The sequence below is a fragment of the Alexandromys fortis genome, unplaced genomic scaffold, assembly GCF_014885135.2.
Source record: "Alexandromys fortis isolate MF-2015 unplaced genomic scaffold, M_Fortis_MF-2015_v1.1 scaffold_154, whole genome shotgun sequence".
Lineage (NCBI taxonomy): Eukaryota > Metazoa > Chordata > Mammalia > Rodentia > Cricetidae > Alexandromys > Alexandromys fortis.
In genome coordinates this window covers 879,967-899,063 of record NW_026068040.1, presented here as the reverse complement: position 1 = coordinate 899,063, position 19,097 = coordinate 879,967, and the positions used below count along the sequence as shown (strand labels likewise).

The 19,097-nt window shown below is 40.3% G+C and overlaps 1 protein-coding gene across 1 annotated transcript in view; it reads left to right on the top strand.

Moving 5' to 3' along the window:
• The first annotated feature begins 3,732 nt into the window (after positions 1-3,732).
• Positions 3,733-19,097, top strand: part of LOC126515692 (uncharacterized) — a 107,383-nt gene continuing 92,018 nt past the window's right edge. The window contains exon 1 of the mRNA XM_050165524.1: positions 3,733-5,309. Within this exon, the coding sequence (XP_050021481.1) occupies positions 3,929-5,309 (1,381 nt within the window). The 5' untranslated portion in view covers positions 3,733-3,928. The remainder of the gene's footprint in view (positions 5,310-19,097) is intronic.

Below are 19,097 nucleotides of genomic sequence, written 5' to 3'. Positions count from 1 at the left end.
CCTATTCTATTCTATAGGTTATGACACACTGCCATCGATCGCTCCCTACTTCCATGCTCAAATTTTTCCATATTGAGTCAGAAACAGTTCCTTCCAATTGGTTTCTAAGCTTGTTGATATGCCTCCATCATTGTCTGGACGTTTCTTGTTTCTGGTCCAATGAGGCACACCTTACACTTTCCCCACCCAGCCCTAGAAGTAATCAAGTATTCAAAAAATCTTGTTGTCTCAAAGTAAAATATATACATATATATACATACATATGTGTATATATATATATAAACCCAAGTGCTAGGTGTCCTCATTGCTAACAAGAAATTGCTGCTCTCAGGTGACAGGGATAAGAAACCGTATACAAATAGGTCCTTGTAACCACTGATCCTTTATATTTATACATTTTATTGAACGCCACATGTTCCTACTAATATATCCAATTCAACTATCTAGTTGATTCTGTAATATTTTTTTTCTACTACAATTCTCATTTTGGCTCTTAGAATACATATTATATTCTAGGTACAGAATGCAATATATGGAATTATATTAAGAATCAAAGCTTATTCTTACTCTTAATGTATTTACTACTCAACTTACTACTCAATGGTCATAAGTGACCAGTTTTCCATCCGTTCTGACACACCTGCTCTGTTTGAATGAGAATTATTTCACTTTGATTCCCACGTTGAGTGTTTGCATGACATAGATGACTCTGTCATCTTGCCTGGCCCCTGACACCTACTCCAGGCAATCATTCCATCCCTTTTCTTTGGCTGAAAGTTTGAAAACCTTTGTTAGGTGTCCTCTCTATGACACCGTAAAGATGCCTATGTCTCAATCTTCAGAACCTACAAATGTTACTTTCTATTGCAAAAAGAGCTTTTCAGATGCAATTAAAAATCTTGAGACATAGACATGATCCTTGTCCTATCTTCTTTGTTGTTGTAATAGGATGCTGACTAAAGAAAACTTGAAGGGAAAGGGTTTATTTGACTCACATGTCCTGAGCAGTTTATCTCTAAAAGAAGTCGGCACAAAGGACTCAAGCTGAACACAGGCAGGAACCATGGGAGGAAGCTGGCTCACATTTGCCTACCTCTCTTACACTTTCTGGGACTACCCATCTTGGGACCATCCACACTGGCCTGGCCCTTCCCGTATCATCCAACAATCAAGATGATGCCACACCAACATGGCCACAGGCCAGTCTGATGGAAGCATTTCCTCAATTGGGTTTCCCTCCTCCCAGATATGTCAGCTTGACACCTAGATTAGCCATCATGATCTTGAATTATTAAAATGATCCCAATATAATCTCAAAAGTCCTTATAAGAGGGAGATAGGAGTGCTGGGGTCAGGGAAGGTTAGAAGGTTTATTCCCAAAGGCTTTAAAGAAAAGAGGCCCCACCTGACAGCAAGAGCAGCTTTCAGATAGAAAACAGATTCTCTGCTTGGGTCTCCAGCCTGACAACAGCCTTGTTGGTGGCTTGATTCCAGCCTGGGTTTGGACTTCCACTGTCCAAGCTGTGGGACAATGTTGTGTTTCTTAGAGTAAGTGAGTCTGTGGTGACTGTCACGGTTTGAAAGAAAATGCCACCCCAAAGGGGAGTGGAACGATTGGGAAGTGTGTCCCTTTTCGAGGAAGATTGTCAGTGTGGGGTGGGCTTTGAGGTCTCCTGTGCTCAAGCTACACTGAGTGCCACAGTTGTCTTCCTGTTGCTCACAAGCTGTAGGACTCTCAGCTCCTTCTCCAGCACCACCTCTGCCTGCACGCTGCCATGTCTCACCATGATGATGATGGACTGAACTCTGAACTGTGAGCAAGCCACCCTGATTAAATGTTTTCTTTTTAAGAGTTGCTGTGTCTCTTTGAAGCAATAGAAACCCAAACCAAGACAGCGACTTCTCACTAACCCAGCAGAATCTAATACAATCACTCTGTCGGGTTCTGATGCTCTACTCGCTCCCCTGTGCATACGCTCCTCCTCACAGTGCACTCAGAACCTGCTTCCATAGTCGCCAACAGGGCTGCTTAGCTCACTCTGCTTTACCTCTCTGATTTCAAACTACAAAATATGAAGGGGTGAGAAAAAGAGAATGAAGAAAAGAGAAAGGAGAGAGAGCCTGTTATGTTCCATTCCATCCAGGCACCAACCATGCACCAGCAAAGGTGTACCAGCTGTTTTTGAGAAGGAACTGAGACTTTGGCTTTTTTTTTTTTCTGTTTTTGTTTTTGTTTTGTTTTGTTTTTTCGAGACAGGGTTTCTCTGTGGCTTTGGAGCCTGTCCTGGAACTAGCTCTTGTAGACCAGGCTGGTCTCGAACTCACAGAGATCCGCCTGCCTCTGCCTCCCAAGTGCTGGGATTAAAGGCGTGCGCCACCATCGCCCGACTGGAACTGGGACTTTGTACTATTTTTGTGCTCTCACTCCAGGCCTTAGCTATTGTTGCCCCACTGCTAATGGACCAAGGGAGATGTCCATCCCTACTAACACAGGACAAGAATAATTGCCACCCTTATCTCCCTTATTATAAAATATAGTCAACCCCTTCTGTAAATCCTACAACACCCCTGAGACTAAATGGGAACATAAAAAAATAAGATAACGACATACAGAGAGTTACTAAAAACATCAACTCAAGTTCTACTGAAGGATATACCCTGCCTCACTCCCTGCTACAACCCCACCATGTAATACAGTACGGTTCTCCATGTCTCAGAATCTGGTCCAAATGATGTCACCTTCACTCAGAGAAAAGGAGAAAATTTTAACCTAGCCCCAGACTGGCTTAACCCTACCCTTTCTACTGTGTAATTAATCACTTCTCAAAATAAAGGAACCCTTCCATAGCTATGATCTGACAAAGGAACCCTTCCCATAGCTATGATCTGACAAAAGAACCCTTCCCATAGCTATGATCTGACAAAGGAACCAACCCTTCCATAGATATGATCTCTTCTGTGGTCCAAGTTAAACCATCTCACAGTAACTTTCCATCTGCAGTTGCTTTAAAGTCTGCATCAATCAGTTTGATATCTAACCAGCAGTGTTTCATGTATGTCACACCATGTCAACGCTAGTCTACTTTTCTTTTCATTCTGGCTGCCTACAAGATTTTAAAGCTTTGCAATCAAGTTGCAGTCCTGATGCTTAGTTACACAACAATAGTACAATAACCACTGATTATTGTTGAGGACTGAAATGACCCCTTGACGCAAAGTGTTCCAGGCAGTACTACCATGTGGTATGATACCTAACCTCTTGCATCCCTTCCTAGTCCTAATCTTGCCACCCCTGTGTGTCCTGAAGCCAGCAGAAATCATCTCGTTCTGCCCATCATTCTTGTTTATGTAAGTGATTATAAATTCAAGTTCATAACTGTAGGGATAAGTCCCACCTCTTAGGAGGCGTGTTCGCCTCAGGCTAAAGTTTGCCCATAAATTTGGCGAGCGTGCTCCCAGCGCTCGCTTCTGCTTTCCTGGTCTCCACGGGAACGGTGGTTCTGTAAGTCTATTCCTCCATTAAAGCTGTCTATATTTTGACAATCTGTCTGCATTCGCTTACACCTTTACATTTTGGCGTCCAAGGTCGGGCTAGTTTGCCCCCGACTCAAGCGCGTCCCGGGTGTCATTTTCTTAGTTCGTGACTCGGGCCCCAGGGCTGAGTCCGAGACACACTCGGCCTTCAGGCCCATAATATCCAGAGAGGCAGGCGGATCTCTGTGAGTTTGAGTTCGAGGCCGGCTAGGCTGTGGTGGCGCACGCCTTTAATCCCAGCACTCGGGAGGCAGAGACAAGCAGATCTCTGTGAGTTCGAGGCCAACCTGGTCTACAAGAGCTAGTTCCAAGACAGGCTCCAAAACCACAGAGACCACCACCAGCAGGAACCAGTCATTGCAGGTAAAAGAAAAAATTTTCTTTTATAATTAAAATGTCTGAACACGTTACCATTCAAGAATTTAACAGTTTTTTTAATTGTACCATGTGGGAGATTTTACAAGAGGTGTCTATCACCACACCTCTATGGATCTTTCTGGGATTCGTAGTTTTCCTTGGCACTATATGGTTTGATAATAGAAATATGATAAAGTCTTTACGAGCAGAGGTTGCACGCTTAAAAACAATTGAGAATGACAACAATCTTCTCAAGAATCAGTTTGAAGTTCTCCAGGAGGAGAACAGATCTTTGTTTAACATGACTCGATCAACTGAGGAAAATTTAAAAAAGGTACAGACTGATATTAAGGAGAAATTCATTACTATGGAAGAGGGAACAGCTGATTTGGATCGTAAGCTCCAGTCCCTTTCTGTAGGAACTGAAACATTACAGGCTGATATTAAGGAGAAATTCATTACTATGGAAGAGGGAACAGCTGATTTGGATCGTAAGCTCCAGTCCCTTTCTGTAGGAACTGAAACATTACAGGCTGATATTAAGGAGAAATTCATTACTATGGAAGAGGGAACAGCTGATTTGGATCGTAAGCTCCAGTCCCTTTCTGTAGGAACTGAAACATTAGTGGCTGATATTAAGGAGAAACTCATTACTATGGAAGAGGGAACAGCTGATTTGGGTTGTAAGCTTCAGTCCCTTTCTGTAGGAACTGAAATAGTAACTGAGAGAATCAAAACTGCTGAATGTGACTATCGGATTTTGTCTAAAGCTTATGACAGATTGGCAGAAAGATTGTCAATACAAGAAGGCACGGTTTATGCCATAAAAATTATGTCCAAAGATGAGAACTTATCTCTAATGGACAAACTTCATACTTTAGAATCCTCAATGAAGGCTTTGGAACATAATTCTGGACAGGAGATACAGACATTGCAGAAGGCAATGGTGAATAGAATTGAAAAGATTGAGGAATTTCTAAATTCTGATGAAGAAGAACAAACGGTAGAAAGGCAAATTTTAACTACATCTGTGGGTAAATCCCTCCGGGACAATTTCCACAAATCTCTACCTACAGCTCTACCTGCCTTTCCAGTAATAACAACAGAGAAGGTGATTGGTTCCAGAAACCCTAGGGTCATTAAGGAAGATACATGGGAGCATGTCCGTATGAATGATCTCAAAGAAATTAAACAGGCTGTCATGACTTTCGGGATGCATTCCTCTTTTGTTAAAGAGATGCTAAAGTCTTGGGCATCCACAAGCAGAGCTACGCCATTGGACTGGCTCCAGCTGAGCTCTGCAGTCCTTGAGAGTGGGCCGCACTTAAAATGGAAATGCTTGTTCAGGCAAGAGGCTAGACTTTTAGAACAGCAAGAAAAGGCGAAGGGAAGTGACATCTCCCTAGATAAAATTCTAGGTGAAGGACGCTTTTCTGACCCTCAGGAACAAGCTAATTTGGACGAAAACACACTCTCCATATGCACTACAGCAGCCTTAAGGGCTTGGGACAGGGTACAAGACCCAGGACAGAGAATGGAATCATTTGTCACAATTAAACAAGGTCTGAGAGAACCTTTTAGTGATTTTTTACAAAGACTTACTAAGGCTGTGCAAATAGGGATACCTGACCCTGACGCAAGACGTATAATGATTGAGTCTTTGGCTTATGAAAATGCAAATGTGGAATGCAAAAAGATTTTGGGGCCTTTAAGGTTCAGATCAGCACCCTTGGAAGAATGGGTCTTGCATACACTGGATGTTGATACATTTGATTATGGCACTGAAGCATGGGTAGAAGAAGCAATTTCCAATGGTAAAAGGAGACACCAGAATACCAAATGTTTTAATTGTGGCAAAATGGGTCATATGAAAAGGAATTGTAAACAACGGATCTTCAGAAATAATAATAATGCATCTTCTAGAAATAACAGAAATAGGAGGACTCAGCCTTCAGGTTTATGTAGAAGATGTGGAAAAGGTAGACATTGGACGAATGAATGCAGGTCTACAAGAGATAGACAAGGCAACCTGATACAGACGGGAAACGTGAGAGGGGGGGCCTCACAGGCCCCCATGGCAAACATGGTTCAGTCATTTCCAGTTTCTGCAGAGAACGTGCCTCGTCAGGACAATTAGGAAACCTCATGCCTACTGTTACAAACGATAATGAGCAGAAAGATGAGTTACGTGTGTTTTGGCAAACTTCTATAAATGATCAAAGACCTAAGCTGAGAGTGTGTGTAAATGGCATTTTTATTACTGGCCTGCTGGACACAGGTGCTGATGTAAGTATCATTACCCCAGAATCTTGGCATCCGTATTGGCCTCTTCAGAATGTAAATGTTCAGCTCCTGGGAATTGGAACCCTATCTCGAGTAAGACAGAGCACAAGATGGGTTGAATGTATAGGGCCTGAGGGACAAATAGGAAAATTAAGGCCATATGTAGCCAATATTGCAATGAATTTATGGGGTCGTGACCTATTACAACAATGGAATACCCAAATTAACATTCCTGCTACTTCTAGAGCCTATATTTCTGAGAATAATATTAAAAGATATTACAAAGGAGAAAATCGGCCATTCAGGCTGTACAAGAACAAGGAATTGATGTCCCTTCAGAGATACCAACAGCCTTGCCTCTAAAATGGTTGACTGAGAAACCAATATGGACAAAGCAGTGGTCTTTAGCTGAGGAAAAGTTACAGGATTTAGAACAGCTGGTACAAGAACAATTGGATGGCGGACATATAGAAGAATCTACCAGCCCTTGGAATTCTCCTGTATTTGTGGTTAAGAAAAAATCAGGTAAATGGAGAATGGTGACAGATCTCAAGGCCATCAACAAGGTTATTCAACCTATGGGTCCTCTGCAATCTGGAATTCCTTTGCCCTCTTTATTACCAAAAGGATGGCCTCTCATAGTTATTGATTTAAAGGATTGTTTTTTTTCACTATAACTTTGCAAAGAGAAGATAGAGAAAAATTTGCCTTCACAGTGCCTACTTATAACAATTCTCAACCTTCGAGGAGGTACCACTGGGCCGTCCTCCCCCAGGGTATTTAAATAGTCCCTCCTTGTGCCAATATTTTGTGAATCAACCATTGTAAATTATCCGCAAGAAATTTCCCAAATCGATAATATATCACTACATGGACGACATTTTGTTATCCGATTCAAACATGGAAACCTTGAACAGACTGAAGAAATAAAGATACTTTTACCTAAATGGGGATTGCAAATTGCTCCTGAAAAGATTCAAAAGGGAGATTCTGTTAATTATTTAGGTTATAAAATAGGTTTACAAAAAATTAAGACACAAAAGGCACAAAATAGGAGAGATCGCCTACGGACCCTTAATGACTTTCAAAGACTGTTAGGAGACATTTCCAGTCTACGACCAGCTATTGGGATAACACCTGATCTAATAATTCATTTGAACAAAACCTTGGATGGTGATAAAGATTTAAACAGTCCCAGAGAATTAACAGCTGAAGCAGAAAAGGAACTGACGATGATTGAGGAAAAATTACAACAGGCACATGTGGACAGGGTGAATCCAGAGCTCGATTGTATTCTCGTCATATTACCATCAAAAATTTCTCCTACAGGAATTTTAATGCAGAGAGATGATATTATCTTGGAATGGATCTTTTTACCACATAAACCAAGTAAAAAACTGAAAACTTATGTGGAAAAAGTCTCTGAGTTAATTATAAAAGGCAAGCTGAGACTTCGTCAACTAGCAGGCATAGACCCAGCAGAAATTATAGTGCCTTTCACTGCTGATGAACTAAAGAAATTATGGGAAGATAATGAACCATGGCAAAGAGCTTGTGCTAGTTTTTTGGGAGATATTAATAACAATTATCCAAAAAGCAAGAGGCTTAACTTCATAAAGAGAACTTCATGGATCCTTCCTCGAATCGTCCGTGATGCTCCAATAACTGGAGCCCGTACATTCTATACTGATGCCAATAAAACAGGGAAGGCAGGTTACAAATCGGAAGACTTGGGTAAGGTGGAACAAAGTCCTTATGATTCTGTCCAGAAGGCAGAATTATATGCCATTCTTATGGTGCTAAGGGATTTTAGAGAACCTATTAATATAGTTACTGATTCACAATACGCAGAAAGAGTTATTTTACATATTGAAACTGCTGAATTTATACCTGATGATACAGAACTAACCTCATTGTTTATCCAGGTTCAAGATTTGATCAGGAACAGGCTCTGCCCTATGTACATAACACACATCCGATCCCATACGGGTCTGCCAGGTCCTCTAGCACAAGGTAATGCAGACATTGATCAGTTATTGATTGGTAGTGTGCTACAAGCCTCTGAATTTCATAAAAAACATCATGTTAATAGCAAGGGTTTGAAGAAAGAGTTTTCTATTACATGGCAACAGGCTAAGGAGATTGTAAAGAAATGCCCTACTTGCTCTTTCTATAACCAAACGCCACTGCCAGCAGGGGCTAATCCAAAGGGCACCCATAGGAATGAAATCTGGCAGATGGATGTGTTCCACTTTGCAGAATTTGGCAAATTGAAGTATGTTCACCACACCATTGACACTTATTCAGGCTTTCAGTGGGCAACTGCTTTAAGTTCAGAAAAAGCTGATTCAGTAATCACTCATTTATTAGAAGTCATGGCTATCATGGGTATACCTACACAAATAAAGACGGACAATGGTCCTGCTTATGCCTCTAGGAAAATGAAACGGTTTTTTGACTATTACAATATCAAGCATGTTACAGGTATACCATACAATCCTACAGGTCAAGCAGTCATAGAAAGATCAAATCGAACTATAAAAGATATGTTGAATAAACAGAAAGGGGTGGAAAACACCCCCAGAAATAGGTTACATAATGCTTTGTTAACCTTGAATTTTCTTAACGCTAATGAGAAGGGGACAACGGCTGCAGAAAGACATTGGATAATGGAAAAGTCTACTGAACTAAATCAACCAGTTTATTTCAAGGATGTGCTGACCTCACAATGGAAACCAGGAGATGTGCTGCGTTGGGGAAGGGGTTTTGCTCTTATCTCCACAGGTGAGGAACAATTGTGGATACCGACAAAACTAATAAAGGTTCGGTATGAAGAAGAAAAGCCATTTGGAAAAGATAAATAACAATTCTTTCACAAGGTTGGCGAGCATACTGATGGTAAGGAATACAGATAGGTTGGGGGCAGGGTTCTTTTCTTATCTCCACAGGAAAATATTGATCTTCAAAGACTTTAAGGGACCCTGAATATTTAATTACTGATGGATGGATAATAGTTACGACCTACTAAGGATCAACTAACATTATATACATACCGTAAGTATTGATTTTTTATATATTTATGTATATATGTTTTTTGTTTTTTGTTTTTGCTTTTCCTCGTATCTGTGTCTTTCTTTATATGTCAGTATATGTCCTTGTTGTTAGTGTCTAAATTTCCCATAACAAGCAACAAATTTTCCTACAGTAATTTTTGAAGTTTCCAGGATGAAGATGGGGCCCCACAACATCAACTCAACCTGGTTTTTATGACGTCATGAATATATTGAATATATTTTTTTTTTTTTTTTTTTCTTTTCTACGTGCTAATAATTTTTTTTGGTACCAACTGCACAAGACAATTTCGAATGGTGCACATTTTTTGACGACACTCTGGCCGGACCTTCTCAAAGCGCTCAGGGACTAGTTATAATTTTCTTAGGCCAAAGGTTAATTTGGGAATTTTACCATCATTTGCTTTCACAGGAGCCCCTAAGGAGAACATCGCCCCCATGTCAGCTTGAAGCAATCTTAGAGGACGGCGTCCCCTCCCCCAACAGAGTTTGCCCTCAGGGTTAGGGACATCTTTTAGTGGTTGGTTTGGGGTTGAGGGGATGGGGAGATGTTTTATGGAGTTAGGGGTATGTTAAAAAAAAAAAAAGGGGGGATTAACTGGTTTGATGGGATGATTGGTATTTGTGAGTTACTGTTTTTAGAAAATTGTATTGGTACTGTTTCCTGTATATTGACATATTGAATATTGAATGTGAGTGTTCCTACCTCTATTTTTGTATAAGAGTATACTTATATTGTATTGATACATCTACCATATCACAATGTACATTTCTACCTCTGATACTATTTATGTAATAACATTGTTTACATTTGATATGTAATGACATTGTTTACAGATGAAGATCATTGTCTTCATGTATTGCACAGTTGTTTATTTTTTTTTGTCTTCAAGTTAGATAGGTATTGAGAATTTTATGTTGTTCATGTTTATTTTTAGGTTAATAAGGTATTCTAGATACATAGAGATTATATTTAGTATAGATAGTATAATCTTCAGCCTCTTTAAAGAGCTGTAGAAAATGGCCTTTAAGCTAACCTAGAATTCTGTGCCGAGACACAATTACTCCTGGCGACACCACTCTACTCCCGAGAGAACGTTGAGCACCAAAGACACTCCACTGGGAGTTTGTCTTCTTGGCAGAATTGGCCTTTGGGTTAAGAAAAGCCCATACCTCATCTACTGACAAAGATATGAAACAGGATTTTCTTATCTTGCCAAGACAGGGTAGGATAATTCTAAGAAAATTCCTTGCATTTGATAATGGTATGTCAGTCATGCTAGGCCTTAGCCAAAGTTGGTTGACTCAACATTGCGAACGAGAATTTGGGTGATTGCCCAGGTAGTCTGTTGTCTCTGTCATTTATGGCACGCTTTGGATATCGCTCATTTGTTAAGTAATATTTATTCCCTTCTCGGATCTTTGACGGAGTTGAAGATTATATAATTGTAATTACTCTCTACATTATTTAGACTCCTTGAGATAGAATGTCTGGTAAAACTTTTGTTCTCAATATTGTTTGTTATATCTATTATTTATTATTATTGTTTATAGTTGTATTTAGGTTAGTTCTGTCTTATTTAGACAAAAGGAGGGAGATGTAGGGATAAGCCCTCCCCTTGGGGGCGGGCTGCCCTCAGGCGTATGTTTACTGATATATTGTGCGGGCAGAGGCTGCGCGGGCCCTTCCGCTTGCTCTCCTGTTTCCGCTGGCTACCCCGCTGGAACCTTGGTTTTGTGAGTCTGTTTTGTTATTAAATTTGTTTAAATATCAATTACTGGTGATTTATTGATCCGACCGCTGCAGTTGGCCCCCAACGTGGGGCACGACCCCGCTGTGTCCGCAGCAGGTCAGGCACACAGGCTGCCGACTTCCCCCGCCCGCAGCCGCGCGGCTCGGGACGCGAACGCGGCCCCGAACGCGATCGCCTTAGCCACTCCGCCCCCTCCGCCTCGGGTGACGCCGCCCGCCAGGCTCCCGCCGCAACCCCGCAGTCCTCGGCACTCCAGCGCCCGCCCGCTTGAGGTTAGCAGGCACGGCTTTGTTCCGCGCACCTCCCCCACCGGTTCTAGGCTGCTGCGGCTCGCAGGCAGCTCTTTGTGTTCCTCTCGCAGAGCAGAGGACTTAACCCCTCCCTCTCTGCTTTGACGTTTGGAACCGAACAGGGAAGCTTAAATATTCGCGGTTTTACAACACAAACCGCCACATTGGGCCCCAAGGGGTCATTTGTATAAATTTCAGTCTTGAGGTTCATTTCAGATCAATTCTCCACGTGGATTCAAGTGGACTCTTTCGCCACCTCTGGCAGGAACCAGTCATTACAGGTAAAAATTTTTTTTTTCCTTTTATAAATAAAATGTCTGATAATATCACCTCTTCCAACTTCCATAACCTTTTTGAGTGTGCCATGTGGGAGATCCTACAAGAGGTGTCTAGCACCCCACATCTATGGATCCTTCTGGGATTAGTAGTTTTCCTTGGTCTTAAGTGGTTTGACAACAAAAGTCTGATAGAGTCTTTAAGAGACGAATCCAGGATTCTTAAGGCAGAGGTTGAACATCTAAAAACTATTGGAGATGAATCCAGGATTCTTAAGGCAGAGGTTGAACATCTACAAACGATTAAGCATGACAATGATCTTCTCATGAATCAGTTTAAAGTTCTACAGGAAGAGAACAGAACTTTGTTTAACAAGACAATGGTGACTGAAAAAAACTTAGAAAAGGTTCAGGCTGATATTAAGGAGAAATTTATTATTATGGAAGAAGGAACAGCTGATTTAAATCGTAAATTTCATCAGTCACTTTCTGAAGGGACTGAAACATTATCTCAGAGAATTAAATCGGTTGAATGGGAAAATCAACTTTTGTCTAAAGCTTATGACAGAGTGGTGGAAAGATTGTCAATACAAGAAGGCACGGTTTATGCCATAAAAATCATGTCCAAAGATGAGAACTTATCTCTAACGGACAAACTTCATACTTTAGAATCCTCAATGAGGGCTTTGGAACATAATTCTGGACAGGAGATACAGACATTGCAGAAGGCAATGGTGAATAGAATTGAAAAGATTGAGGAATTTCTAAATTCTGATTCTGATGAGGAAGAACAAACGGTAGAAAGGAAAGTTTTAACTACATCTGTGGGTAAATCCCTCCGGGACAATTTCCACAAATCTCTATCTACACCTCTACCTGCCTTTCCAGTAATAACGACAGAGAAGGTGATTGGTTCCAAAAACCCTAGGATCCTTAAGGAAGATACATGGGAGCCTGTCCGTATAAATGATCTCAAAGAAATTAAACAGGCTGTCACGGCTTTCGGGATGCACTCCTCTTTTGTTAAAGAGATGCTAAAATCTTGGGCCATAATGAGCAGACCAACGCCTTTAGACTGGACCCAGATGACCTCTGCAGTCCTTGAGAGTGGGACGCAGTTAAGATGGAAATGCTTATTCAGGCAAGAGGCTAGACTTTTAGAACAGCAAGAAAAGGCGAAGGGAAGTGACATCTCCCTAGATAAAATTCTAGGTGAAGGACTCTTTTCCGATCCTCAGGAACAAGCTAATTTGGATGAAAGCATACTCTCCATATGCACTACAGCAGCCTTAAGGGCTTGGGACAGGGTACAAGACCCAGGACAGAGAATGGAATCATTTGTTACGATTAAACAAGGTCAGAGAGAACCCTTTAGTGATTTTTTACAAAGACTTACTAAGGCTGTACAAATAGGGATACCTGACCCTGACACAAGACGTATAATGATTGAGTCTTTGGCTTATGAAAATGCAAATGTGGAATGCAAAAAGATTTTGGGGCCTTTAAGGTTCAGATCAGCACCCTTGGAAGAATGGGTCTTGCATACACTGGATGTTGATACATTTGATTATGGCACTGAAGCATGGGTAGAGGAAGCAATTTCCAATGGTAAAAGGAGACATCAGAATACCAAATGTTTTAATTGTGGCAAAATGGGTCATATGAGAAGGAATTGTAAACAACGGACCTTCAGAAACAATAATAATGCGTCTTCTAGAAATAACAGAAATAGAAGGACTCAGCCTTCAGGTTTATGTAGAAGATGTGGAAAGGGTAGACATTGGACGAATGAGTGTAGATCTACAAGAGATAGACAAGGAAACCTGATACAGACGGGAAACGTGAGAGGGGGGGCCTCACAGGCCCCCATGGCAAACATGGTCCAGTCATTTCCAGTTTCTGCAGAGAACGTGCCTCGTCAGGACAATTAGGAAACCTCATGCCTACTGTTACAAACGATAATGAGCAGAAAGATGAGTTACGTGTGTTTTGGCAAACTTCTATAAATGATCAAAGACCTAAGCTGAAAGTGTGTGTAAATGGCATTTTTATTACTGGCCTGCTGGACACAGGTGCTGATGTAAGTATCATTACCCCAGAATCTTGGCATCCATATTGGCCTCTTCAGAATGTAAATGTTCAGTTCCTGGGAATTGGAACCCTATCTCGAGTAAGACAGAGCACGAGATGGGTTGAATGTATAGGGCCTGAGGGACAAATAGGGAAATTAAGGCCATATGTAGCCAGTATTGCAATGAATTTATGGGGTCGTGACCTATTACAACAATGGAATACCCAAATTAACATTCCTGCTAATTCTAGAGCCTATATTTCTGAGAATAATATTAAAAGATATTACAAACGGAGAAAACCGGCCATTCGGGCCGTACAAGAACAAACAATTGAAACTCCTTCAGAGATACCAACAGCATTGCCTCTAAAATGGTTGACTGAGAAACCAATATGGACAAAACAATGGCCTCTAGCTGAGGAAAAGTTACAGGCTTTAGAACAGCTGGTACAAGAGCAATTAGATGCTGGACATATAGAGGAATCTACCAGTCCTTGGAATTCTCCTGTATTTGTGGTTAAGAAAAAATCAGGTAAATGGAGAATGGTGACAGATCTCAGAGCTATCAACAAAGTTATTCAACCTATGGGTCCTCTGCAATCTGGAATCCCTTTGCCCTCTTTATTACCAAAAGGATGGCCTCTTATAGTTATTGATTTAAAGGATTGTTTTTTCACCATACCTTTACAAAAAGAAGATAGAGAAAAATTTGCCTTCACGGTGCCTACTTACAACAATTCTCAACCTTCCAAGAGATACCACTGGGCCGTCCTCCCCCAGGGTATGTTAAATAGCCCCTCCTTGTGCCAATATTTTGTGAACCAACCATTGCAAATAGTACGCAAGAAGTTTCCTGAATCTATAATATTCCACTACATGGACGACATCTTGTTATCCGATTCAAACATGGATACCTTGAACAGACTGTTTGAAGAAATAAAGATACTTTTACCTAAATGGGGATTGCAAATTGCTCCTGAGAAGATACAGAAGGGAGATTCTGTTAATTATTTAGGTTATAAAATAGGTTTGCAAAAAATTAAGACACAAAAGGCACAAATTAGGAGAGATCGCTTACGGACTCTTAATGACTTTCAAAGACTGTTAGGAGACATTTCCAGTCTACGACCAACTATTGGGATAACACCTGATCTAATAATTCATCTGAACAAAACCTTGGAAGGTGATAAAGATTTAAACAGTCCCAGAGAATTAACAGCTGAAGCAGAAAAGGAACTGACGATGATTGAGGAAAAATTACAACAGGCACATGTGGACAGGGTGAATCCAGAGCTCGATTGTATTCTCGTCATATTACCATCCAAAATTTCTCCTACAGGAATTTTAATGCAGAGAGATGATATTATCTTGGAATGGATCTTTTTACCACATAAACCAAGTAAAAAACTGAAAACTTATGTGGAAAAAGTCGCCGAGTTAATTATAAAAGGAAAGCTGAGACTTCGTCAATTAGCAGGCATAGACCCAGCAGAAATTATAGTGCCTTTCACTGCTGATGAACTAAAGAAATTATGGGAAGATAATGAACCATGGCAAAGAGCTTGTGCTAGTTTTTTGGGAGATATTAATAACAATTATCCAAAAAGCAAGAGGCTTAACTTCATAAAGAGAACTTCATGGATCCTTCCTCGAATCGTCCGTGATGCTCCAATAACTGGAGCCCGTACATTCTATACTGATGCCAATAAAACAGGGAAGGCAGGTTACAAATCGGAAGACTTGGGTAAGGTGGAACAAAGTCCTTATGATTCTGTCCAGAAGGCAGAATTATATGCCATTCTTATGGTGCTAAGGGATTTTAGAGAACCTATTAATATAGTTACTGATTCGCAATACGCAGAAAGAGTTATTTTACATATTGAAACTGCTGAATTTATACCTGATGATACAGAACTAACCTCATTGTTTATCCAGGTTCAAGATTTGATCAGGAACAGGCTCTGCCCTATGTACATAACACACATCCGATCCCATACGGGTCTGCCAGGTCCTCTAGCACAAGGTAATGCAGACATTGATCAGTTATTGATTGGTAGTGTGCTACAAGCCTCTGAATTTCATAAAAAACATCATGTTAATAGCAAGGGTTTGAAGAAAGAGTTTTCTATTACATGGCAACAGGCTAAGGAGATTGTAAAGAAATGCCCTACTTGCTCTTTCTATAACCAAACGCCACTGCCAGCAGGGGCTAATCCAAAGGGCACCCATAGGAATGAAATCTGGCAGATGGATGTGTTCCACTTTGCAGAATTTGGCAAATTGAAGTATGTTCACCACACCATTGACACTTATTCAGGCTTTCAGTGGGCAACTGCTTTAAGTTCAGAAAAAGCTGATTCAGTAATCACTCATTTATTAGAAGTCATGGCTATCATGGGTATACCTACACAAATAAAGACAGATAATGGTCCTGCTTATGTCTCTAGGAAAATGAAACGGTTTTTTGATTATTACAATATCAAGCATGTTACAGGTATACCATACAATCCTACAGGTCAAGCAGTCATAGAAAGATCAAATCGAACTATAAAGGATATGTTGAACAAACAGAAAGGGGAGGAAAACACCCCCAGAAATAGGTTATATAATGCTTTGTTAACCTTGAATTTTCTCAACGCTAATGAGAAGGGAACAACGGCTGCAGAAAGAGATTGGATAATGGAAAAGTCTACTGAACTAAATCAACCAGTTTATTTCAAGGATGTGGTGACGTCACAATGGAAGCCAGGAGATGTGCTGCTTTGGGGAAGGGGTTTTGCTCTTATCTCCACAGGTGAGGAAAAATTGTGGATACCGTCAACATTAATAAAGGTTCGGTTTGAAGAAGAGAAGCCACTTGGAAAAGATAAATAACAATTCATTCACAAGGACGGCGAGCATACTGATGGTAAGGAATAGAGATAGGTTGGGGGCATGGTTCTTATCTCCACAGGAAAATACTCATCTTAAAAGAAATTAAGGGACCCTGAATCTTTAATTACTGATGGATGGACACATTTTGTAAGTATTAATTTTTTACATATATGTCTTATTAAACATTTCTTTATAAATATGTAAAGCTGGTTTTGAAGTTGTACTCTGGCTCAGTCCCTCTCCAATTCCAAGCCTGTTAGTAAGAGAAAAACCCAGAGTTTCTGGAGTTTCTGTCTCATGTCAAGAGCCATGATATGGGACAGAAAGAAATATGCTTTAGAAAACATCTTTGCTTTTCTTCATATCTATCATACTTTTCATTGAATATATCTATCATGCCTTTCATTGAATATTTATATCTATGTATGTCTATATGATTAATGTTTAAGATTTTTACAATGAACAAGGAGTTTTTCTTGAAGTGACATTAGAAGTTTCCAGGAAGAAGATGGGGCCCCACACAACAACTCTACCTGGTTGATATGACGTCATGATACTGATAGCGCTACTACAAGACCTGTTTTGGGTACCAGCTGCACAAGACGATCCCAACTTGGTTAGCTGAAATGGTGCACATCTTGTACAACATTCTGGCCAGACCTCCACAAAATACTCAGAGACTATTTGCAATTTTAAAAGACATTGATCTTGAAATTTAACCATCATTTTACTTTCACAGGATCCCCCAGAAAGAATGTTGCCCCCATGACAGCTGGAAGTAATTCTAGAGGACGACGTTTCCTCTCCCAGTAAAGTTTGCCCCTAGGTTTAGGGACATCATTTAGGGGTTGGGAGTTTGGGGGAGGGATTTTATAAGCTCAGGGCTCATTTTGGAAAAAAAAAAGAGGGACGATAGGATAATAGATTTATAATTGTGAGTTACTGTTTTTAGACAAATATATTGGTATCGTTTCTTGTATATTGATACAAAGTTAAATTATATTGACTACTGTATGCATGCATGTTTCTACCTCTGTTTAAAACATTTTTATGTATTGACATATATTGTATTGATATATATTGTATATATTTACCATTTTGCAGTATACATTTCTACCTCTGATTAAGATACTTATATAATGTTTGTGTATTGATATATATTTACCATGTTGCAATGTATATTTGTACAGTGTTTATATTTGGAGGTCATTATCCTCATTTGTTACACAGTTGTTTATTATCTTAGTCTTTAAGTTAGATAGATATTGAGAATTATATAGATTAATAGTCATCTAAGTTTGTCATTTATAATTAGACTAATCAGGTTCTTTAGATATATAGAGATTATACTCAGTATAGATAGATAAGCTTCAACCTCTTTGAATAGCTGTAGAATATGGCCTTTAATATAACTCAGAGTTTCGTGATAGTGAGACACAATTGCTCCTGGCAACACTGCTCTATTCCCGAGAGAACGTTGAGTACCAAAGACACTCCACTGGGAGCTTGTCTTCTTGGCAGAACTGGCCTTTGGGTTAAGAAAAGCCCATACCTCAACCACTGACATAGATACAGAGCTTGCATCAATGGATACAACAGGACTGTCATATCCTGCTAAGACAGGGTAAGATAGTTTTGAAAAGTTCCTTGCCTTTAATAATGGTATGTCAGTTATGTTAGGCCTTAGCCAAAGTTGGTTGATTCTACATTGCAAACGAGACTTTGGGTGATTGCCCAGGTAGTCAGTTGTCTCTGTCAATTGTTACACATTTTGGATATATCTCGTTTGTTAAGTAATATTTATTCCCTTCTTGGATCTTTGATGGAGTTGAAGATTATATAATTGTAGTTACTCTCTACATTATTTAGACTCCTTGAGATAGAATGTTTAGCAAAATTTTTGATTCTCAATATTGTTTGTTATATTTATTTGTTATTATTGTATATAGTTGTATTTGGTTTAGTTCTGTCTTTTTAGACAAAAGGGGGAGATGTAGGGATAAGTCCTACCCCTTAGGGGGCGTGTTCGCCTCAGGCTAAAGTTTGCCCATAAATTTGGCGAGTGTGCTCCCAGCACTCGCTTCTGCTTTCCTGGTCTCCACGGGAACGGTGGTTCTGTAAGTCTATTCCTCCATTAAAGCTGTCTATATTTTGACAATCTGTCTCCATTCGCTTACACCATTACACATAACACATTCCTATGCATGTTATAAGACCATCTTGTGCCAGGTCACAGGGTTTTCTGGAACTCACAACTCAGAGCACATGTAAGTCGTTACATCATGAGCTTCCTGGTACTTGAAAGGCACACAGACTGGCCACACTTCACCTCCTCCTGTGACGATTGCTGTCCCCTCCTCCATCTTTTGGGACTGCCCTGAAGGTCTGCAGTTTCTTCTTTCAGGCCAGAATAATCTTCACTCCAAAGCCTTTGCAAGGATAGTTGCCTTTCCTGGAATCTAAGTGCGCATCACCCTTGCAAATTCCTCCTCGCGTGGTTTTTCTTTGATTTGGAGACTGCAATTACTCTATTGAAACCTCCGTACTGCTCACTTCATCCCACGGAGAGACCATTTCCTTCATCTTGC